The sequence below is a fragment of the Cynocephalus volans genome, chromosome 5, assembly GCF_027409185.1.
Source record: "Cynocephalus volans isolate mCynVol1 chromosome 5, mCynVol1.pri, whole genome shotgun sequence".
Taxonomy (NCBI): domain Eukaryota; kingdom Metazoa; phylum Chordata; class Mammalia; order Dermoptera; family Cynocephalidae; genus Cynocephalus; species Cynocephalus volans.
In genome coordinates this window covers 70,808,324-70,828,621 of record NC_084464.1, presented here as the reverse complement: position 1 = coordinate 70,828,621, position 20,298 = coordinate 70,808,324, and the positions used below count along the sequence as shown (strand labels likewise).

The 20,298-nt window shown below is 34.1% G+C and overlaps 1 protein-coding gene across 1 annotated transcript in view; it reads left to right on the top strand.

Annotated features, from left to right (window-relative positions):
- Positions 1-20,298, top strand: part of EYS (eyes shut homolog) — a 1,675,061-nt gene that overhangs the window by 863,266 nt on the left and 791,497 nt on the right. Inside the window, 1 exon segment of the mRNA XM_063097631.1 lies at positions 15,282-15,406. Coding sequence (XP_062953701.1) covers positions 15,282-15,406 — 125 coding nt within the window.

Genomic DNA, 20,298 nt, shown 5'->3' with positions numbered 1-20,298 from the left:
CAAACCCACTGCCAATATCATCCTGAATGGGGAAAAGCTGAAAGCTTTTCCTTTAAGAACAGGCACTAGACAAGGATGCCCACTCTCACCACTCCTATTCAACATAGTGTTGGAAGTACTAGCCAGAGCAATCAGAGAAGAGAAGGAAATAAAGGGCATCCAGATTGGAAAAGATGAAGTCAAACTGTCCCTGTTTGCAGATGACATGATCCTATATATCGAACAGCCTAAAACCTCTACAAAAAAACTGTTGGAATTGATAAATGATTTCAGCACAGTAGCAGGATACAAAATCAACACACAAAAATCAGTAGCATTTCTTTTCATGTATTTTAGCAAAGTTGATCATATGCACTTATCATTCTTTATTGAAAGCCCATAAACAACTCAAGATAGCTATTTATCATGCTGTTTACACTAATTAATGTAAATAACATAATCAAAACAATAATAAAAGAGAAAAACTAAAAAGGGAGAACTAAAAATGCACTAGCACTTAAAAAGCACCTTTTATTGACAGCATTCTAATAAGTGCATCTTTATTTTTTTATTTATTATTACATTTATTATTTAAATTCATCCTAAAAACAGACATGATTTGGGTCTATATAATCCTGAAATTATAGATGTTTATAAAAGCTTATAGATATTTATAGATGGAAAATGTATTTCATTTTTCAAGTTTACCCAGCTAGTAATTGTCAGATACCTTATGCACGTCTATGTCATCTTTATTTCAAGAACTCCAAAATCCTAACTCAATATTGCACACCCTTAATATTACACACTACTGTCTCTTTCTATCTGTTAAATTAAAAAATGGTCTTCTGGGGAACTTCTTATGGAGTCAATTTCAGATCCATGATTACGCACAGAACTGATGCTTCCAGAGAAGAACCAATACTATAGTTCTACTTTAAGTTGTTTACGCATGTCATTGAAATCTTAACACCTCTGTTTTATTTGTTGATTCAAATATATGACTGCTCCAGTGTCTGCATTTTGATGTTTCATTGTACAGATAATGATGTGTTTATTAAAATCTCCCAATTGTTTAGCGTTAGGCTTGGGCTTTAGCTGTGAGATGGACCTGAAACTTTCTATTAGTCGGACGGCAAAGAGAAATGGTAAACAGTATTTATTCCCCAAAGAAATGCAGCTACTTCATGAAGGCTAGTTGATGTAAAATAATAATGTTTTGCTGAATGGAATTCTAAACGATTATTTCTGGTTGTTTGCTCAGGAAATGTGATTAGGGATTTAAGAAAACAATAACAAAGCTTTACACTTCAAAAAAATACTAATGGAGGGGTTCGGGCAGCTGATGTTCTGATGCTGCATTCTGCAGGCACATACAGAGGTTTCTCCCATCCAGTAAGTATGCATTCTTTTCATTCAGAGCTATCTGGCACAGGAGAATGATTATCCTAAGACTGAGTATATGGCATGAACTATAGTTAGCAACTGCAAGGAAAGAAAACCCAGATCACCATGTTAACCACATTTACGTATATATTTACATCAATTCAGGTAGGGCAAAATCAGAATTGGTTTGCAAAACATTTTTCCATATATATATAGATTCTCTGCTCCTCATCCTTTTATAATACCATGTTATACTATTCTACTACTTCTCTGCATATTAATACATTTAAAAGGGCTAAAGATAAGTATAAATCTCCAGAATATATTAGCTTTGTAATAATTCTTAGGAATATAGTTTCCGTTTCGAGAACATGAATTCCAAAAAGGCATATGAACATTAAAAAATAAAAAAATTGTACATTCTCATCATGATTCTCCCTCATAATAAAAATAAAGATGTCTAATTCCTTTTATTCTCTTGGATCTCACCCTCTCCTCTCCATCTCAATTCTTTTAAATCATAAAATGACAAAAATGTTGTTTTAAGACTCAGTCAACTGCAAGTAAAAAAATAATCTAACACAACTGAATTAAAGCATATATAGAATTTTTATGGCATATAAAACTGGGATTCCATTATGGTGCTAATTTCAGACATAGCTGGATCCAGGACTGACTTTGTCTAGAAATTATTTCTCTATTGTTTGCTCCTTTGCATATTTTAGCTTTATTCAAACGTAGACTCTACACATGTGGTGGAAACATTGCTGTTGATAACCTTGACTCTCTCTATCTTTTCAGGGTACTATCCAAACCAAAAATCAGATCTGGTCTTAAGAAAATCTAATTGGCACTGTTTGAGTCAAATTCTCACTTCCAAAGCAAACAATATTAAAAGAAATAGGGTTTTCTGGATTAACCTGCTTGGACCACTTTCATCTCTTAGAAGGCATGTGGTAGGATAATACTGCAGACATCACACATTGCCCTATTCCCACCCTAACCCCCATCCCCTGACCAGGACCACGTGGGATTTCCTTAGAGGAAGCAATGCCAAACATCCAAATAGGACATATCCTTTATGGGTGCGATGACCATACATACCAGTTTGTCTGAAATTGTTCTTGTTTATACCTGTTGTTGTCCTGGATTAATTAGTAGTAAGACCTTCTTTAACCCTCCAAAGTATAGATTTAGATGTAAATTATAAGGTAACTCTATGGATAAAAGCACATCTCTTTCCTCCCTGGGAAAGAAGGTGGGTTCATTTGGACCAACTGAGAGAAGTCGAAAAGGTTTCTTTACTTCAATTCTATCTCCTAATAAAAGAAAGACACTCTCACTCTGGCTTTCCCATCTGCACTCAGAATGCCTCACTTCTGGGGTGTAGGATTGGCCTCACAGGTAGCCTGCCCTTGCATGGGCTCTCACCAGAGCATCTTGTGTCCACTTTCCCTTCCCGAGACTGCCCCAGGTTTTTACCCTAATGTAATACAGTTTATTGCTAGGGCCCACTAACCACTAAGGTTTTACTGGCTGCTCTCTGCTGCCTCTGGCCAGAACACCACCACTCAGTAACCTTGAGAAATGAGTTATATGTGAGGTGTTTAGGACAGAAGTGATCACTCCACAAATGGCAGGAACTATCTATTAAAATCTTCTATACAGATACCCCTTGACTCACTATGGGGTTACATTCTGATAAACCCATTGTAAGTTAAAAATATCATAAGTTGAAGATTGATTTAATACCCAGATAAATCCATTGTAAGTCCGAGCAATCATAAGTAGAACCTCATAAGTCAGGAACCTTCTGGTATATGTAAAACTCTTAAATTGTTTCACCTAGATTCAGCTGTGCTTCATTTTTAGGTTATCTGTAGATGTTTATGAATTCATGACTAAACAGATCCCTTAGAAATCATGTTCTTCGAACTTTGGGAACCCATAGTTTACCATGACCATATGTTTTATATAAAATTATTTCATAGAAGTTATTATTATTATCTTAAGAAGCTGGCTGGTATAGGGATCTGAACCCTTGATCTTGGTGTTACAAGGTGGAGCTCTAACCAACTGAGCTAACTGTCCAGCCCAAATTATTTTTAATAGATAAACAAATATATCTCTACTCTAGTTGAACTTTTGTGACACTGCTTGGAAATCTTACTAAAAATTACTCAGTAAAAAGGGAAAAAATATTTTAAGCCATGGTTATTTACCAGCTATGAGTTTTACAGCGTTCATGACATGTTTTTCACTATCTTTCTTTAGGATATAAATATGGTCATACTATGTAAATCAGTATCTATAATTGGAGCTTGGATTTGTTTTTCTTCCACTTAGTTTTATAACAACAAATTTTCAAATTGGAAAGGATAATCATCAGGAAATATACAATTTGGTAAGTAGGTGGAGGTCAGAATAGTTAATCAGTATTCTAATAAGCCTAATGAAAGCCATAGATGCTCTTGAGAGAAATAAATTATCTGGATATAAACAATCCCAAAGGAATGTCTTAGAGTTCAGTTTATGCATTTATTCATTAATTATGAGCTGATTTAAGCTGATGAGTACCAAATCAGCTTTTTTCCCTTTTCTTTCATGGAGAATTATAGAAGCCATACTTGTTTTATGCTGGAGAATTTCTCACCAAGTTGACTATATTAGTGATGTGTTACTCACAATTAAAAAGGATTTCAGAAATTTCTGATTCCATGTTAACCTAGAATATGCATTCAAATTTTAACTTGAAGTTAAACTCCAGAAATAATAATTATATAGAAAGAAGTATATTTTATGTGCATCTGTTTCTTAGCCCTGGCTTGTAACAAGATGGAACAAAGTGGTGCCATGATTCATACTTTTATTTTGGTGTGGTCACATATTTTAAAACAGGTAAACTAGAGAAGTATAATAATTTTCAAAATACATATTACATTGTTAATTAAGTACAAGGGATATTTCCCCCAAGGATTATTTAGTACTAATTTTTCAAATTGTGCTGTTACAAGATTGTGTAGGAAATAAAAATTTCCACTTTTCATATTAATCCCAGCTCCAACATGCATTATAGCTAAGTACTATTCACCAATTGAGAAATCAGGAATCAGGCCCTTGATAATGCAGCACAGGAAAAAAAGCAATGCAAATTTAAGAGTAGAATTAAAAACCTTGTCAAAGATGCAGGATTTTAGGAAAGTGAAAAAAGTTCTGCTGGAGAACTGTTGCAATTATGCACTATCATATACTATTGCTAATGCAAATTGGACAGAGTTAGACTGGTTAAAATTTAATAAGAGAAAATCAACAAAACTGATTGCATGTCAGGCCATTCAAAAGATAATGATTTATGTATTAAAGATTAATAGAGGAATTTTGGAAAACTGAGAAAGCCATAAAATAATTCCCTTAAAATATCATTGGTAAAATGAGAAGTAAAAGATGCAATAAAATAATATGGTGTATGTTGGGGTTGGTAGGCATGCCAGAAACCACAGTAATTCACAATTTTAAATGTACTTTTGTGAAACCTAGGGTATCCTTTAAAATGTATATATTTTACTGTTGTTTTAAAATTTAAAAAATCTTGTTTTCAGTACATGTGAGATTCTGGTCCCCTTTCTAGCTTGGTTTATTTTAAATTGCTTGGGATTTTTACAGCTCTTACTCCATGATAGCCTCTACCTAGTATCTATGTATGTGTGTGTCTATGTATGCATGTATCTGTTTATTAATCTGTTTATCTACACACACACCATATGGCTTACAGAACATACATTTTGAAACAAATTACATTTGAAAATGTAAAACTTTAGAATGTTAGATAGCTTCACAACAATCCCTCCTTTAATATTACTTGGACATTTCAAATTTGTTCACAGAAAAAATAAAGTAGTATAAAAGTTGTTTCTCTTTGAAAAGAACCCTAGTTTCTCTATCAACAAACATATATGAGTCCACATACATAGACAAATGTCTGCAAAACATAAAACATATATAAAATGTAATTTTGGGGGATTGAAGGGTAGGAGTGGAAATCTGGTTATTGAAGAAACCCTTCCTTCGGGGATGGACAGTCATGACAGTGAAAGATATGGAAACTATGTTTTATGAGGAATGGGTTAAGAAAGTGGTAAAACTTTGGTGACAAAATGAAAGGTGTTTTCAAGTTCTTGTAAGATAGATTAGAATGCTTGTGGATCAATCCCGTCAACAGAATGTCATCAGATGAGTGGAAGCATAAAGAAAAGATATTAAAGATCGTTGTAATAAAAAAATGGCATACTGCTTGTCATTTGGTAAGCGTTAAAAAGTGGTGGGTGGTTCAATTTAACTTAATTTTTGACCTTAGTGCTGTTGAAAAACTAAATGAGTTGCCTTGTGAAGTCATGTGTTCTTTGACATTAGAAGGGTACTGAAGAATCCAATTACTTCTTCAATATGTTATTTGGGCAATTCCAGCACTAGAAAATGTGGACATTCAAATGAAACAAAACTTTACAAAGATTTCATGGGTACAGATACCTAGATACGTGAGTGGGTCCAGGATCTGGACTGATGTGTGCCACAGCAAACACTTTGTTTCCAATGAATCTTCTGAAATTGTGCCTGCCAAAAGAATTCTTTGTAATTTAAACTCAGGACAGATAAAGGGCTCCAATTACCGGTAGACTAAAATTATTATATATCTTGGAGTGTATTTTGAGGCTTTTCAAATGCATGTAAATGACTCTGAAAAACGCATAGTACAGAGCTAGAAAAGGTCACTGCCATTAACTTTATAGTATTTGTTTGCTGGCTAGAATAGAACAAAATAATATAAATTTGCAAACTGTTTTAATAATTGAGAATTTATCTTTGACAAGATGATTATAATCACAATAGTGTAATATAGAAAAGATGACAGAAGTTATAATAGATTGAGATAAGTTTCATTGTCCAGATTGATTCTGGCTATTTGCTTATTATCTTCTTAAAAATGAGCCTCAGAACGAGAGTCTACTTTCTTTTGTATTCAATGTTTTATTCCTAAAAATGGAATGTAGGAGTTTTGCTCAACAAAATTCACAGTGTAGTTTGAATTTATTAAATTGCTTTCTCCGTTTTTTGAGGTTTTTTTTTTTTTTTTTTTTTTTTTTTAACATACGAAGTAAATTGGGACTTCACATGCAGCATAAGAAGCAGACGCTGTTGATTTCATTCCATACCAGCTGTGTTGGACAGTCCCCGAGCACATTGACTATATTTCACCTCAACAGCCTCTCCTTTTATGCCTTAAGGCATTTTTGGAAGCTGAAGGATCTTACTGAGTTCACAGACAGGACAGCCACTCATAGATCGGGCCAGAAGTTTGGAGATGTTAATGCCCTGGAGGAAACCCTGGGCTAATAGCGAACAAGAGTCAGTGAAAAATTGCCCCATTTCTCAATTGTTATGAGGAAAACTTCTGATTTGTCTTCTTCACAAATCTGCAGTAAGTCATCATTGTGTGCATAGTTATCTATTGCTTTGTAATAAATTACCTTCAAAATTCAGTGGCTTAAAATAACAAGCATTTATTATCTCACAGTTTCTGTGAGTCAAGAATTTAGGAGCGGCTTATCTGGATGGTTCTGGCTCAGGGTCTTTAATAAGGTTGCAATCAAGATACCAGGTAAGTTACAGGCATATGAAAATTAGCATGGGGCTGAAAAATCCTTGCCTAAGTTCACTCACATAGCTGTAGGCCAGAGACTCCAGTTCTTTTCTACATGAGCCTCTCCAAAGTATTACTTGAGTGTCCTCATAACATGGCAGCCAGCTTGCTCAAGAAAACCAAAGAAAAAGAAGGAAACCACATTTGCACCATATTCTATTCATTGGAAATGAATCACTAAGCGCAACCTACACTCAGTGAGAGAAGAAACAGGCTCCAAGTTTTGAAGAGAAAGGTATGAAAGAATTTTAAAACCACTACATTTGGACTGAGCCCCAGATACCGGCAGTGTCAAACAGCTAAATAATGCCTTCCTAATTGACTTCTTTTTCTTCTGTGTTTCATTCTTTCCACTTTTTCACTTCTGCTTACTTGGATCACCTCGTGGATAAACAGCCTGCACCCCAGTCCTTGTCTAAGTTTCTGTGTATGGAGCATTCCAAACCAAAACAAACTAATACTGTGAAATTTAAATACTCTCAAAATAAGAATTGAAAGCAATGCTATCTATATTGGAAATTTATGTGAAATAATATCATCTATGAAAAAATGTACTTTGAGTTTTGTTCATTCATAATCATGGAAACAGTTGTAATTGATATTACTTCTTCTTTATCTAAATGATTTTATTTGTCCATATATAGTTTTAACAACTATTTAGATGATATTATGATTTGTAAAGTGGTCTTAAGAAACTCAGATTTATATTATAATAACTGCTTTCTGAGAATATTTCCTCCTAATTGTTATATATAATTAACAGTAGGATAATAGAGTTACTCATGATAAAACTAAAAATGTTAAATTAAAAATGGCCTTTAAGATAAATAATTTAGGCAATACTAATAAAATTACCTATTTTGCATATCACTTACAATTATACTTTAAGCAATTTACTTAAGGCTATAATAAAATTAAATTACACATTTGAAAATATGTAAAATAATTAGATTTCAATCTATCAGGATTTTTTTCAACAAATCTATCAAATGAGCTTAAAATACCTATGTTTTAAAAAATTTAGAGGATATAATGTGCTCAATTCACTGGTACCAAAAATACTAAAGTGAGTAACACTGTAAGATTTACTGAACAAATAATCTAGGCCACCCTGGTCAGGTCATTGGCTCTGCCTATTCACTTCGATATTCCTGACTTCTCAACCTGAGGTTCCTGCTGTGTTTTCCAGAGATCTGGCAGTTTACAATATCAATTTTTCTATAGAAACAATAAGAAAAAAAAAAAAGTCAAGGAGAATCTATGGCCATTCCCATGAGGGATAAATATAAATAAAAATATCTGCATTCCAATAAACTAGATCAGCTGTATAACCATCACAGTTCCAGTTTATCTGGTGTGTCATCCAGACAAAGAAGAGGTCAGGGCACAGTGATAAGAGAGATGTAAAATGGTTTTATTTTGTTTTACTTATGACCTCTCTTCAGAGCTATGGCTACTTACATGAAAATAAGTCAGAAATCCCAAAAGGTGTAAAATTTTGGCTAAGACATAGATAAACAAACTTAAGCAGAAATTTGATCCAGGGTGGGTCGGTTCCTAACTGAGGGTTCCTTGTCTGTGACAAACTATGATCAGTTACCTCTAAAGGGAGTGTCTAGTATTCAGAGAGCTATACACTTCATATTTTGGTATATTCTAAAGAAAGGGAGTTATTTGCAGTTTTATTCACTAATTATTAAAAAAAAAGAAGATAACTCACAGAAAAGAGCTGTGAAGATTCTGAAACTGTACAAAGTGACTTATTTATATATTTGACACTAGTTAGCTGATCTAACTTGAGAATGATTGGCTTCAGAAAGGTTCTTAATAGTGAATGAATACTCAGCATCTGAGCATTTAAAGTAAATGCTTTTAAAGTTGATGCTTTGCAATTTTTTCTTAAAAATTATGTTATAATGTGGTTTCCTCCTTGAAAATTATTGAACTACGTCTTACTCAGTTATATTATCAAAGCTCAGCAAATGGGATATTTGAAATTGCAACTGTACTTTTTAAAGTACAAAAAAAACTTTTGGAAGGAAACTAAGAGTTTAGAGAATGTACGTAAGTTGAATTAAGTCTCATTTAAATTAAATTGTTACTCATCTCAACTAAATAAGAAAAAGTTTTCTGAATAGAATTGACTGTATGAGATGAAAATTTAGTTTTTGAATGCTTCTTATTCTTTATCATCAAAATTGTATGATCCCAGACATTATTTCATTAGTTCAGTATATTGTCTGAAGAATTATTTTGTTATGTGTTTCATAATGTAACTTGATAAGCGAACCAAGTGGCAGTTTTTGTTGGTAAAATCCACAGTGCTCCCCAGACACAACAAAACAAATGGGAGACGTGGACAATGCTTTTCCTTTAAGAAAGAAGGAAAAGCAAAGAAGATAATAGAAAAGGAATATCACAATGTTGGTCTTAATAAATGTGAAATAAAAGTGGTCATATCAGAGGAACAGTATCGGCAACAGCAATAGTGGTGGCCTAGAGGAGGAATTACAGGAAGAGCTCAGGGAAGAGGTGGTAACTAGCAGAGTGGTTATGGGAAAGTATCCAGGCCAGGTGGCTGTGAAACTAGTTGCAAACCGTACTAAATCATTCCATTTGCAACTTATTCACAATGGGTGGCAAAGCAATATTTTTCATTTTGAACAATCATTTGAGGGTGGATCCTGCCACCTACCAATAGCAGTTCAAAATATATTTGTTTTTAATAAAGAGCCCAAATGAAAGTATAATGTTGGGTCCCTCTGAATTTTTTCCCCCTAAATTTATCTATTTTTTATTATTATTATTATTCACGTTCTAAGATTTTGTTGCAGATCAGTTGGGGGGAGGGGAGAGGGAAAGGGCAGAGACATAGGGTGGAAGAAGGAAGAAGAAGAGGGGGACATAGTTGAGGACCGTGACACCCTCCTCATTCTGGTTGAGGAGCCCAGGGGGCTTCCAGCAGTGGCTCCATCATGGCTGGGCTGGATGTGGACTTAGGGGGGAATGTAGCTGGGGCCCTCGGCCCCCCCAACATGGCTTCAGAGCCCAGGGAGAATCTGGTCCTTCTAGGTTTATAGGTGTTCTTTGATCGTGTTAGACTTTTACTGGTTAATATCAGAACTTAGCTGGTGATCTGTGGGAATTTTGTTTTTTCTTTCAGTTCTGTGTTGGATTATTCACTATTCCCACCACTTAAACTCTGCACTGGAACCGATTTGTTGCTCTTTGGTTACTTCTAAAATGGGGAACTTCCTGTGGGAACCAGCACTTGAGCCCTGTGGTTGAGCTAAATTGCTGCTTTGCTGCTGATTCCATGGGGAAGGCTTTTTGTGCAGCTCAGGTTTTAATGGTTGATATTATAGGTACTTTCGAGTCTCATGAGATCCAGTACACCTGGGTTGTGTAGAAACTCTGGTCTGGGCCTGAGTCTTTTCAGCAAACTGTACTCCCTGCATTTCTATATTCCTGACAGTCTACATATAGTGGGCCTGTGCTGATTGGAGGGCAGATCAGCTGTCCATGCTGTGCCCCTATGTTCGCCCAGTGGCCCTTCTCGCCAACTACCTGCAGTCCAAATACTTCCCATGAGATGGGCCATGCACTGGTCCCCTTGTGATGACTCACTGGCTTCTGAGTGGCTCCTTTTTTTCAGTTGTTTGTGGACCCTCACTCCTATGTGGAACCACAGGATCACTGTTAGTGGTCTTGCTAGCCTGGGGGCCACCAAGGCCCTCTTCTCCCCTGCATCCTCCCAGCAATTTCATACAAAGGACACAGCTGTGACTTTTGTCAGCTCTTGCTCCGTGTGCTCACCAGGGCCTACCTTGAAGTGGTTGGAGTTCGAAGTGGTTGAAGCAGTCCTTTCTTTCTCTCATCATGGCTTCTGCCTTCATACACTCCGTAGGTCTCTCCTTCTCTTCCCTGAGCTCTAGCTGCCCCAGGCCAGCAGTTGTTGCTTTTTAATAGTTGTAAATTGGCTGATTGTGGGAGAGGGTGATTCTGGATACCGTCTATTCTGCCATCTTGATTGGAAGTCCCTTGGCTTATTTCACTTAATATAATTTTGTTTAAGCTCGTCCATGTTGCTGTGAATGGCAGAATTTCATTCCTTTTATGGCTGAGTAGTATTCCATTGTATATATAGCACATTTTTCTTACCCAGAAGCTTTTAAGATCCCAGACTCCCCTCTGGTTTAATTCCAAGTTCTCATTACAAGAAATTTGCTTTCAATATTTTATTTTTTTAATTGCTGTGCTTCAGAATCAATTTGTGTTTTCTGTTTCACCCCTGTATTGTAGAGCAACTCTTGTGTTAAAAGCTCAGTGTGATAGTGTCATGACGTAGTAGTGTCTTACTTGTTTTTAAACAAGTCCTTTTGTATAAATAAGTTAGATATACTCTTCCAATCTGTCACATTCTATTAAAATGTTTCTAAAGTGAATAAATATGTATGAGCTTAAACTACCTATAATGTCAATATAAATAGCTCAATTTTTCCACATGTTAGAAATTATTACAGGTCATGGTATAAATATGTTTGCTGGATATAGGGTCACAAATTGTTATGTACTTCTGTTTATTAAGGATTTTCAAAATCTTTCATTCAAGCTATAAAATAAATTTCACGTAATTTTCTTGCATGAAGAGTAAAGTTTTAACAATAAATGTTTAAAATTGAAACCATAGGCCCTTTGAAAATAACAAGATGGTAGCATTCAAGCCTGAAGTCAGCAAGTGTGGTTTATTCTAGGAAAGCAAGGCTGGTTTAATGTTCATAAAGCATCCAATATAATTCATTCACAGTTGATTGAGGAAAATTATATGATCATATCAATCATTATTATATAATATATCAGTCAATCGATGTGTTCATATCAACAGATGAATAAGAATAAAAACCATGTGATCATATTAATAGAAGCACAAACGTCATTTAACAAAAGTCAATGCCTACTCATGATAAGAACTGTCAGAAAAAGAAATAAAAGGGAACCTCCTTAACCTAATAATGGGTACATACAAAAAACTTATGGTTAACATCATGCTTAATGGTGAAAAACTAAACGTTTTTTCCTTAAGACTGGAAACAAGGCAAGGAGGTTCTCTCTCACCACTCCTATTTACCATCACACTAGAAGTCTCACTGAGTGCAATAAAATGAGACAAAGAGAAAGTATATGGATTGGATACAAAGAAATAGAACTGTCATTATTCATAGATGTAATAATTGTCTTTGTAGAAAACTCCAAAGAATCTACTATTTAAAAAAAAAAAACCACTCGTAACTAATAAACTAGTATAGCAAGGTTGCAGGAAATAAGGTCAATAAAAGTCAATATACAAAAGTCAATTGCTTTTCAACAATGAACATTAGAATGTTGGGAATAAAAAACACAACACAAACCAAAAATACCGCTTACAAAGGCAACCATCCCAAAATGAATCACTTAGATATAGCAAAATATGTATAACATCTGTATGTACAAAACTATAAAACACTGATGAAAGAAATCAAAGAATATCTAAGCAAATGAAAAGATATTCCTTATTCATGAATTGGAAGACTCAATATTATTAAGATGTCATTTATTCCCAATCATAGATTCAAATCAATCCCACTCAAAATCCCAGAGGTGTGCGTGCGTGTGTGTGTGTGTGTGTGAGTGTGTGTGTGTGTGTGTGTGTGTGTGTGTGTGTAATTTCAAGTTATTAATGTAGATACTTCCCTCTTAAGGAAGTGGAGTATAATTGCTCAACTACTAAGTGTAGAATGTATATAAAAACTTCCCTCTAAACAGTAGTCTTGATGTCATGTGATGAGAATGAGGTTTTTGATGATTCCCAAAACCCGTAACACCAGTGTAACCAGGAGAATAACATCAAACAAACCTAAATCGAAGTACAGTGTACAAAGTACTTGACCAAAGCTCCTCAAAACAATCAAGGTCATCAAAAACAAGGAAGTATGAAAAACCATTACATTTTAGAGGAGCCTAAGTAGACATGGAAACTAAATGTAATGCAGTATTCTGAAAAGAATCAGGGAACAGGAAGAAAGGACATTAGGTAAAAACTAATGAAATCCCAATGATGTGTAAGATTTAGTTAATAATAATGTATCAGTATTGTGTCATTAGTTGTGATGAATGTACCCTATTAATGTAAAAGTTAACAATAAGGGAAACCAGGTATGGAGTATACAGAAATTTCCTGTGCTACCCTTTCAACTTTTCTGTAAATCTAAAATTATTCTGAGATAAAGAGTGTATTAAACAGTTTTTTAAAACTACCTCCTTCAACAAATACTATGATGAAGTATGTAGATTTTTTTTCCCTTTACAGTGTAAATTTAAAACAATATTAATATTGATGATGGGTAAGAACGTGAACAAATAGGCGTTTCACATAATCTTGGTGTGTATGTAAATTGATAGTGCATTTCTGAAGAACAATTTATGATATTAAAGGAAAGACAATGAACACTTCAATTATTAAAAAAGTGATTCCTGAGTTTGTTTATTTTGCATGTGAGGGAACACCACCAGTGAAGAATTTTCTCTGAAAGAAAAAATGTTATGGGTTTTTTTTTGTGCTACAAAAAGGAGGAGATTCACAGTCATAGTGGCAATTCAAAATTGAAGATTTCATCTTTATAGTGCAAAATGACTCCATAAATCCATATAGTTAACACAGATCCTGTTGTTTGTTGGCCAGAAAGAGTCTTCAAAGGTCCAGTGAGGGTCTAGCACAGTGAGGTCACTAACATTCTGGATTGTTTAATATTCACAGTTACTGAGCTTTGGCTGTGAAACACAGGACTTAATTTTTACATCACCTGAGCACGTCTCTGCAAGTATCTATCCAAATAAAACAAAGTGGCTAAATTTGGCTAGCTTATGAGTACAGGAATTACACTTTCTGCTTTTAAATTCCACCTTTGCAATTTGCTGGTCCTGTGACCTTGATTGACTATAACCTTGAAGATTTGTGAAATATTAGCTATGGTAAAAAAAATTATGATAAAATACTGTATCAGTATTCTCTCTATATAGTATACAATACTATATCAGGTCTTCAGCAAATATTAGCTATGGTAAAAAAAAAAAGTATGATACAATGCTATATAATGATCTAATCCCTATTTAGTAATTTATCCTGTTTCACCAACATTACCCCAGACTGTGCCCTCAGACATTAAAAGTTATTCAGAACTACTTGTTATTTCTGAATTAACAAACACTCTTATTCTCACATTTTTATATATTCTTTTTCATGCTAGGGATACATCTTTCTACATGCTGACTATAGAATTTATCATATTATTGACTTTTCTACTTGTCTATTTTCTTAACTAGGCTGGGTGCTTCTTGAAGGCAGACACACAGTTTTACTTTTCTCTGCATTCTTAGCATTCTTCAAACATGTTATGTCCCGGGTACTATGTAAATATGTAACTGTTGCCCATGAACGTTGTACTTTAATCAATGTTTTGTATCCTCCATTTGCTCTTAAACCATGGTTTGACAACTGGCATCTAAGTGGTTTATATAAAATTATCTCTGAAAAATAATAAGAGAAAAGTTTTGGATTTAAGTACCTGCAAACATTAATATTATTTCCTATATTAATTTCCTAGGAATGGCATAACAAATTATAACAAACTTGGTAGTTTAAAACAACAGAAATTTATTGGCTCACAGTAGTGAAGACCAGAAGTCCAAAATCAAGGTGTCAGCAAGGCTACGCTCCCTCTGAATGCTCTTGGGCAGGATCCTACCCTTCCTCTTCCAGCTTCTAGAGGCTCCAGCTGTTCCTTGACTTGGGGTGCACAGCACCAGTCTCTGCTTCCATCTTCACTTGGCCTTCCCCCCTCTGTATCTCTGTGTCTCCTCTTCTTATAAAGACACTTGTCCTTGAATTTAGGGCCTACTGAGTTAATCCAGGATGACTTCATCTCAAGATCCTTAACTTAATTGCATCTGCAGAAACCCTTTTTCCAGATAAAGTTATATTCACAGGTTACAACTGAGTGCTACAACTTGGACATACTGTTCAGGAGCCACAGTTTAATCCATTGTATCACCCAAAGGCAGGCTCCCAGCTACAGGTGGTTGGATCTGTGAATGCACATTTGAATGAGGGACTCCAAGATGAAAGGTGATATTAATCATGTGTGTATAATATACATATATATTTTTCACTTTTCTTCCCTAGATGTCTTCCTGGATTATCTGGCAAATTTTGTGAAATTAATATAAATGAATGTTCCTCATCACCATGTCTACATGGCTCAAACTGTGAAGATCATATCAATGGATATATTTGCAAATGTCAACAAGGTAATTATTGAAAAAATAATCAAGTATACTACATATATGTTGTACAATACATATATGTATATGTGTGTATATATAGTAAAGTTTTGACAATGTATTCTACCAATACTGCTATTGACTATCAATCAAGTTCCAAGCAATAACTATGCTTTAAAAACATGAAATGAATGTTCTGTGATACTAGAAAGCAATCACTTAAGCTATCAGAAGTCCTAACTTAGAGTATAATAACCTACTACATAACATTTTTTAATTAAAAAAAATTAAAAGAATTTATTATTTAATTGAGACATATTAATTGTACATATTTATAGGGTACAGAGTTATATTACAGAATACATATACAACGTGTGATGATCAAATCAGAGAAATTAACATATTCATCACTGCAAAATGGTATCATTTTTTTGTGATGACATTTGAGTTACTCTTTTTTAGCCATCTGAGAACATATAATATATTATGTGTTAATTATACATATCTAGACTACTGTACACCAATAGTACTCATTTTTTCTATCTGTAATTTTGTGTCCGTTAACCAACCTCTCCCTATCCCAGTCCCAGCATCTAATAACCACAGTTCTACTCTCTACTTGTAAAGGTTCAACTTATTTTTATTAACTCCCACATAAGTGAAAATATGCAGTATTATCTTTCTGTGCCTAACACAATTTTGTTTTATTTTATTTTATTTCCACTTAACATAATGTCTTCCAGGCTCATCCACGTTGTCTCAAATGACAGGATTTCATTCTTTCCATGGTTGAGTAGCATTCCATTGTGTGTGTGTGTGTATACATATACACACCACATTTTCTTTTTTTTCTTTTTTTTAAATTTATTTTTTAACTGAAACATAATTGATTGTATTTATTTACTGGGTACAGAGTTGACAATCTGTATATGTGTACAATATGTGATGATTGAATCAGTATTATTAGCATGTTCTTAAGTACAAATTGTACTTACTCTTTGTGTCCATCACCCAATTTCTCCATAACCTCCCTCCTCCTCCTCCTTGCCCACATCTAGAAACAACAGATCTGTTCTCTCTTTCTGTAAGTTTGATGTATTATTGTGGTTGCTTCCCATCTTTCTTTCTTTCTTTCATTTTTATGTTTGTTTTTATGCCAGCACCATGCTATTTTGATTACTATAGTTTTATAGACTATTTCAAAGTCAGGAAGTGTGATGCTTCCAGCTTCATTCATTTTGCTCAGGATTGCTTTGGCTATTCAGGATCTTTTGCGGTATCATATGAATGTTAGGACTGATTTTTTCTATTTCTGCAAAGAATGTCATTGGTATTTTGAATGCAATTGCATTGAATCTACAGATCACTTTTGATACTATGGTCATTTTGACAATATTAATTTTTCCAATCCATGAACATGGTATGTCTTTCCATTTTTTGTGTGTGTAGTCTTTAATTGATTTAATCAGTGTTTTATAGTTTTCCTTGCAGAGATATTTCCTTGGTTTAATTTATTCCTAAATTTTTTTTGGTAGCTATTGTAAATGGGTTTGTTTGCTTAATTTATTTTTAGCTAGCTCGTATGTAGAAATGCTACTGATTTTTGTATGTTGATTTTGTATCCTGCAACTTTACTGAATTTGTTTATCAATTCTAAGAGCTTTTTGCCCTTGAAAATATTGTTATTGAGCTCTTTATTTCTTGTATTTTGAATTTCAGATTTTGAAGGCCAAATGTGACATACTTACTCTTAGGAAATAATAATGTTTATAATAACAATAACAATACTAATGCATAGACACCATCCTATTTTACTTGTATTAACTCATTTAGTTTTACTTTGAGAAAAAAGCATCTCATTTTACTAATCTCATTTTACCAATGAGGAAACAGAGTCCCAGAGCCATTGAGTGATCGATCTCTCAGGACATGTTAGTAGCAGAGCTGAGATTCACACCCAGGAAGTCTGGCCTAGCCCTTGTGCACTCAACGTCTCTTATACTTCCCAAAAATGTTATGGTGCTGAACAGCACTCCCGGTAATGTTTGTTATGCAAGATGAATGAATTCTAGAGATCTGCTGTAAAACATTATGCCTATAGTTAACATTGATGTATTATACAGTTACAATTTTGTTAAAAGGGTAGATCTCATGTTAAATTTTCTTACTACAACAATTTAAAAAATCTAATTGGCAGCCATTAAAAAGGGCCTTTCTCAATAAGATCCATCAGTGTGTCACAGCTTAATCTGGATGTTAGCAATCTAACCACTGTGAGAATTCTCCAGAAAAGTCTCCCACTCAGACTTGTCTAGTTTTCTCTTAAAAAGTTTCCATGAGCCAAAACTTAAAACTGCACTGTTCTGAGTAGGTCATAGCAATTTGTCTTTTCCTACACATCATAGAAAGACACAAAGACTGATTAATTGGGTTAATACATGTCCACTTCTCTCTGTCATCTTTAGGGGAAAAAATGTCTTAAATAATATTAATAATCCTTTTTTAGACTCTTACTTAAATCATGCCATTATCATTGTCTTACATACTTCCATATGAAAACCTACTTTGATTAGGTATTCCTCTGTATTTAAATCAGTTAAATACTATAAATAACACTATAAATCATTGTCATTTTCTATTTCCATTAGTCGTGGAAATCTTTCTTAAATTCATATCATGTTCCCAGTTATCAAGATTCTCTTTTCTTTGTCTAAACAACAACTCTCTCTTCCTCCGTGGATGTAACCCTAGGTTGCTCCTCCACTGTGACGTAAGGTTTGTAATTTCACTTTTTTCTCCCTTCCCTCTTCTGTTTAGGTGAAAGAGAGCTGCATGATTCCTGCAGCATTCTGAACAAAACACAGTTCAAAAAACTAAATACTGGTTGCTCACCAGATATGTCTGCAAAACATGCTGAAATTCAAACTGGATATAAGTAGGGTGGAAGATATTGTAAACAATATTTAGTTTTGTACCACTAAGTCCAAGTAGAAACGTTGTATCAGAAGTCTTCAGGAAGTGTTCAGCACATATTGAAAAAAACACAATTCATTTGTGATGCAGGCCAGTGTTGTGTAGTGACTGACAGGGTCACAGTTAGTGGAAAGCCTTCCCCCTCTCTCTAAGCAGACCAATTATTTATGTATGCCCCTTCCTCCAAGTCGACAAGGTGTGATGCTTGACAAGTGGAGCACAGGTTGGATTTCAGACCTCATGTATCTTCTTTACACAAGGTCTTTGCACACAGTACAACATGAACTCTTCTTTTAGGACAAAACTAATCACAGAGTTCATTCTATACCTATGTAGTGAATTAAATGGCTTAGTAAGCTTATGTCCATTGAGGTGTTAATAAAGCTAATTCATATTGTTTTTACAGAAATAGAAACATATTCACTTGGGTTTTAATCTAAACAGTCCCATTTATGGTTTTATATAACAATGCTTAACACCCAGTCGGTGAAACCAGAGCGATCCCATTATACGCAAATTGAAAGTGACTGGGAACAGCTTCTGTAATAAATGTGAAGGCTTCACCCAGACTTCTCAGTCCTGAGGGCAGTCACTGTGCCCAGCTATGTTTTTTACCCAGGAGGAATGCAAGGGTGTTTATATAGATGATGACATAAAGTGAAGATACACATTTTGCTCTTAAAGTAGCATTATTTATTTTGAAACACAAATGTTGCATTGTACTTGTGACAAGGAAACAGAGAGAAAAAAACACAGATAATATCTACCACCAGTGCTCACAATGATTGTCTGTACTTAGAACAGAAGAGGTGCAGAATAATATTTCTTTTTAATCAAGACCCATGAAAAGTGAAATAACATTTAATATGAAATAAAAGAGTGTATACCATTATATTTGCATGAGATTTAGATGTAAAAATCAATTCTATGTACTCTAGAGTTAAACTAAGAAAAGAAAATAATTCATGTTATCCAATTAGTAGATACTATATTAACTAGCAATACAGAATTGCTTATTTTTATTTTTATTTTATTTTCCCAAGATTAGAATGCAAATCACTTGAGCCTGAGAGGGAAAATGAAATGAAAGCAAAATATGTAAATCTTTGAAATGATGACTTCTATTTTCATTAATAAACTTAAACTACTATAACTGCTATGTTATAGAATAGAATGGTAGTATTAAAACTGGTCAGTTTTTTCTAGTTTTATATATTGATTTACAGGTGTTTAAAGATTTTGTTTTATTCATCAGCTTAAAAATTACTTTAATTTTTATTACAATATGACATTTAAAGTCATATTAATTTGCACCTGCATTATTTGGCATTATTTATTCTATAAACATTTATTTATTTTCTATTATGAGTTAGATATTAGATTAATATTATAAGTTTAACACCATAATGATGTAATCACTTTGTCTGTGTTGCTAGTAACAACTTTTGGGTTCTTGTTTTTAATTATCAAACAGTATTTTCTGAATATTTGGTTACCTTATTACAAATGGACATCAACTCTGCATGAGACTCGAAGGATAACATATTTTCTTTATCTCTGTCTCTGAACATTTAAAAAAATCTATTGCCAGTGGATATTCATTTGCTTTATTTATCTTCCCTTATTCTGTTCCCATTACTTACCATCACCTTGACCCACACCAGTATCAGCACCTATTCATCTTACTTAATTTTTTTGTTTATTTTTGATGGGTCTGGTAGGCACTCAGCATCTATTCCTGTCTGTTGTAGTTTCTTGTACTGCAGAGGCAAGAAAATTAAAACTACAATTTCTAGACTGCCTTGAGGATGGGGTTGTGAATATAATTGGGTTCCATCCATAATAAATATCCTTGAAATTGGAAGCCTCTGATGGAGACCATCTATTGATGTCTTCTTCTGGTAAAGAAGGTCATGAGATGTGTGTTTCTCTGAAGCAGATCTTAC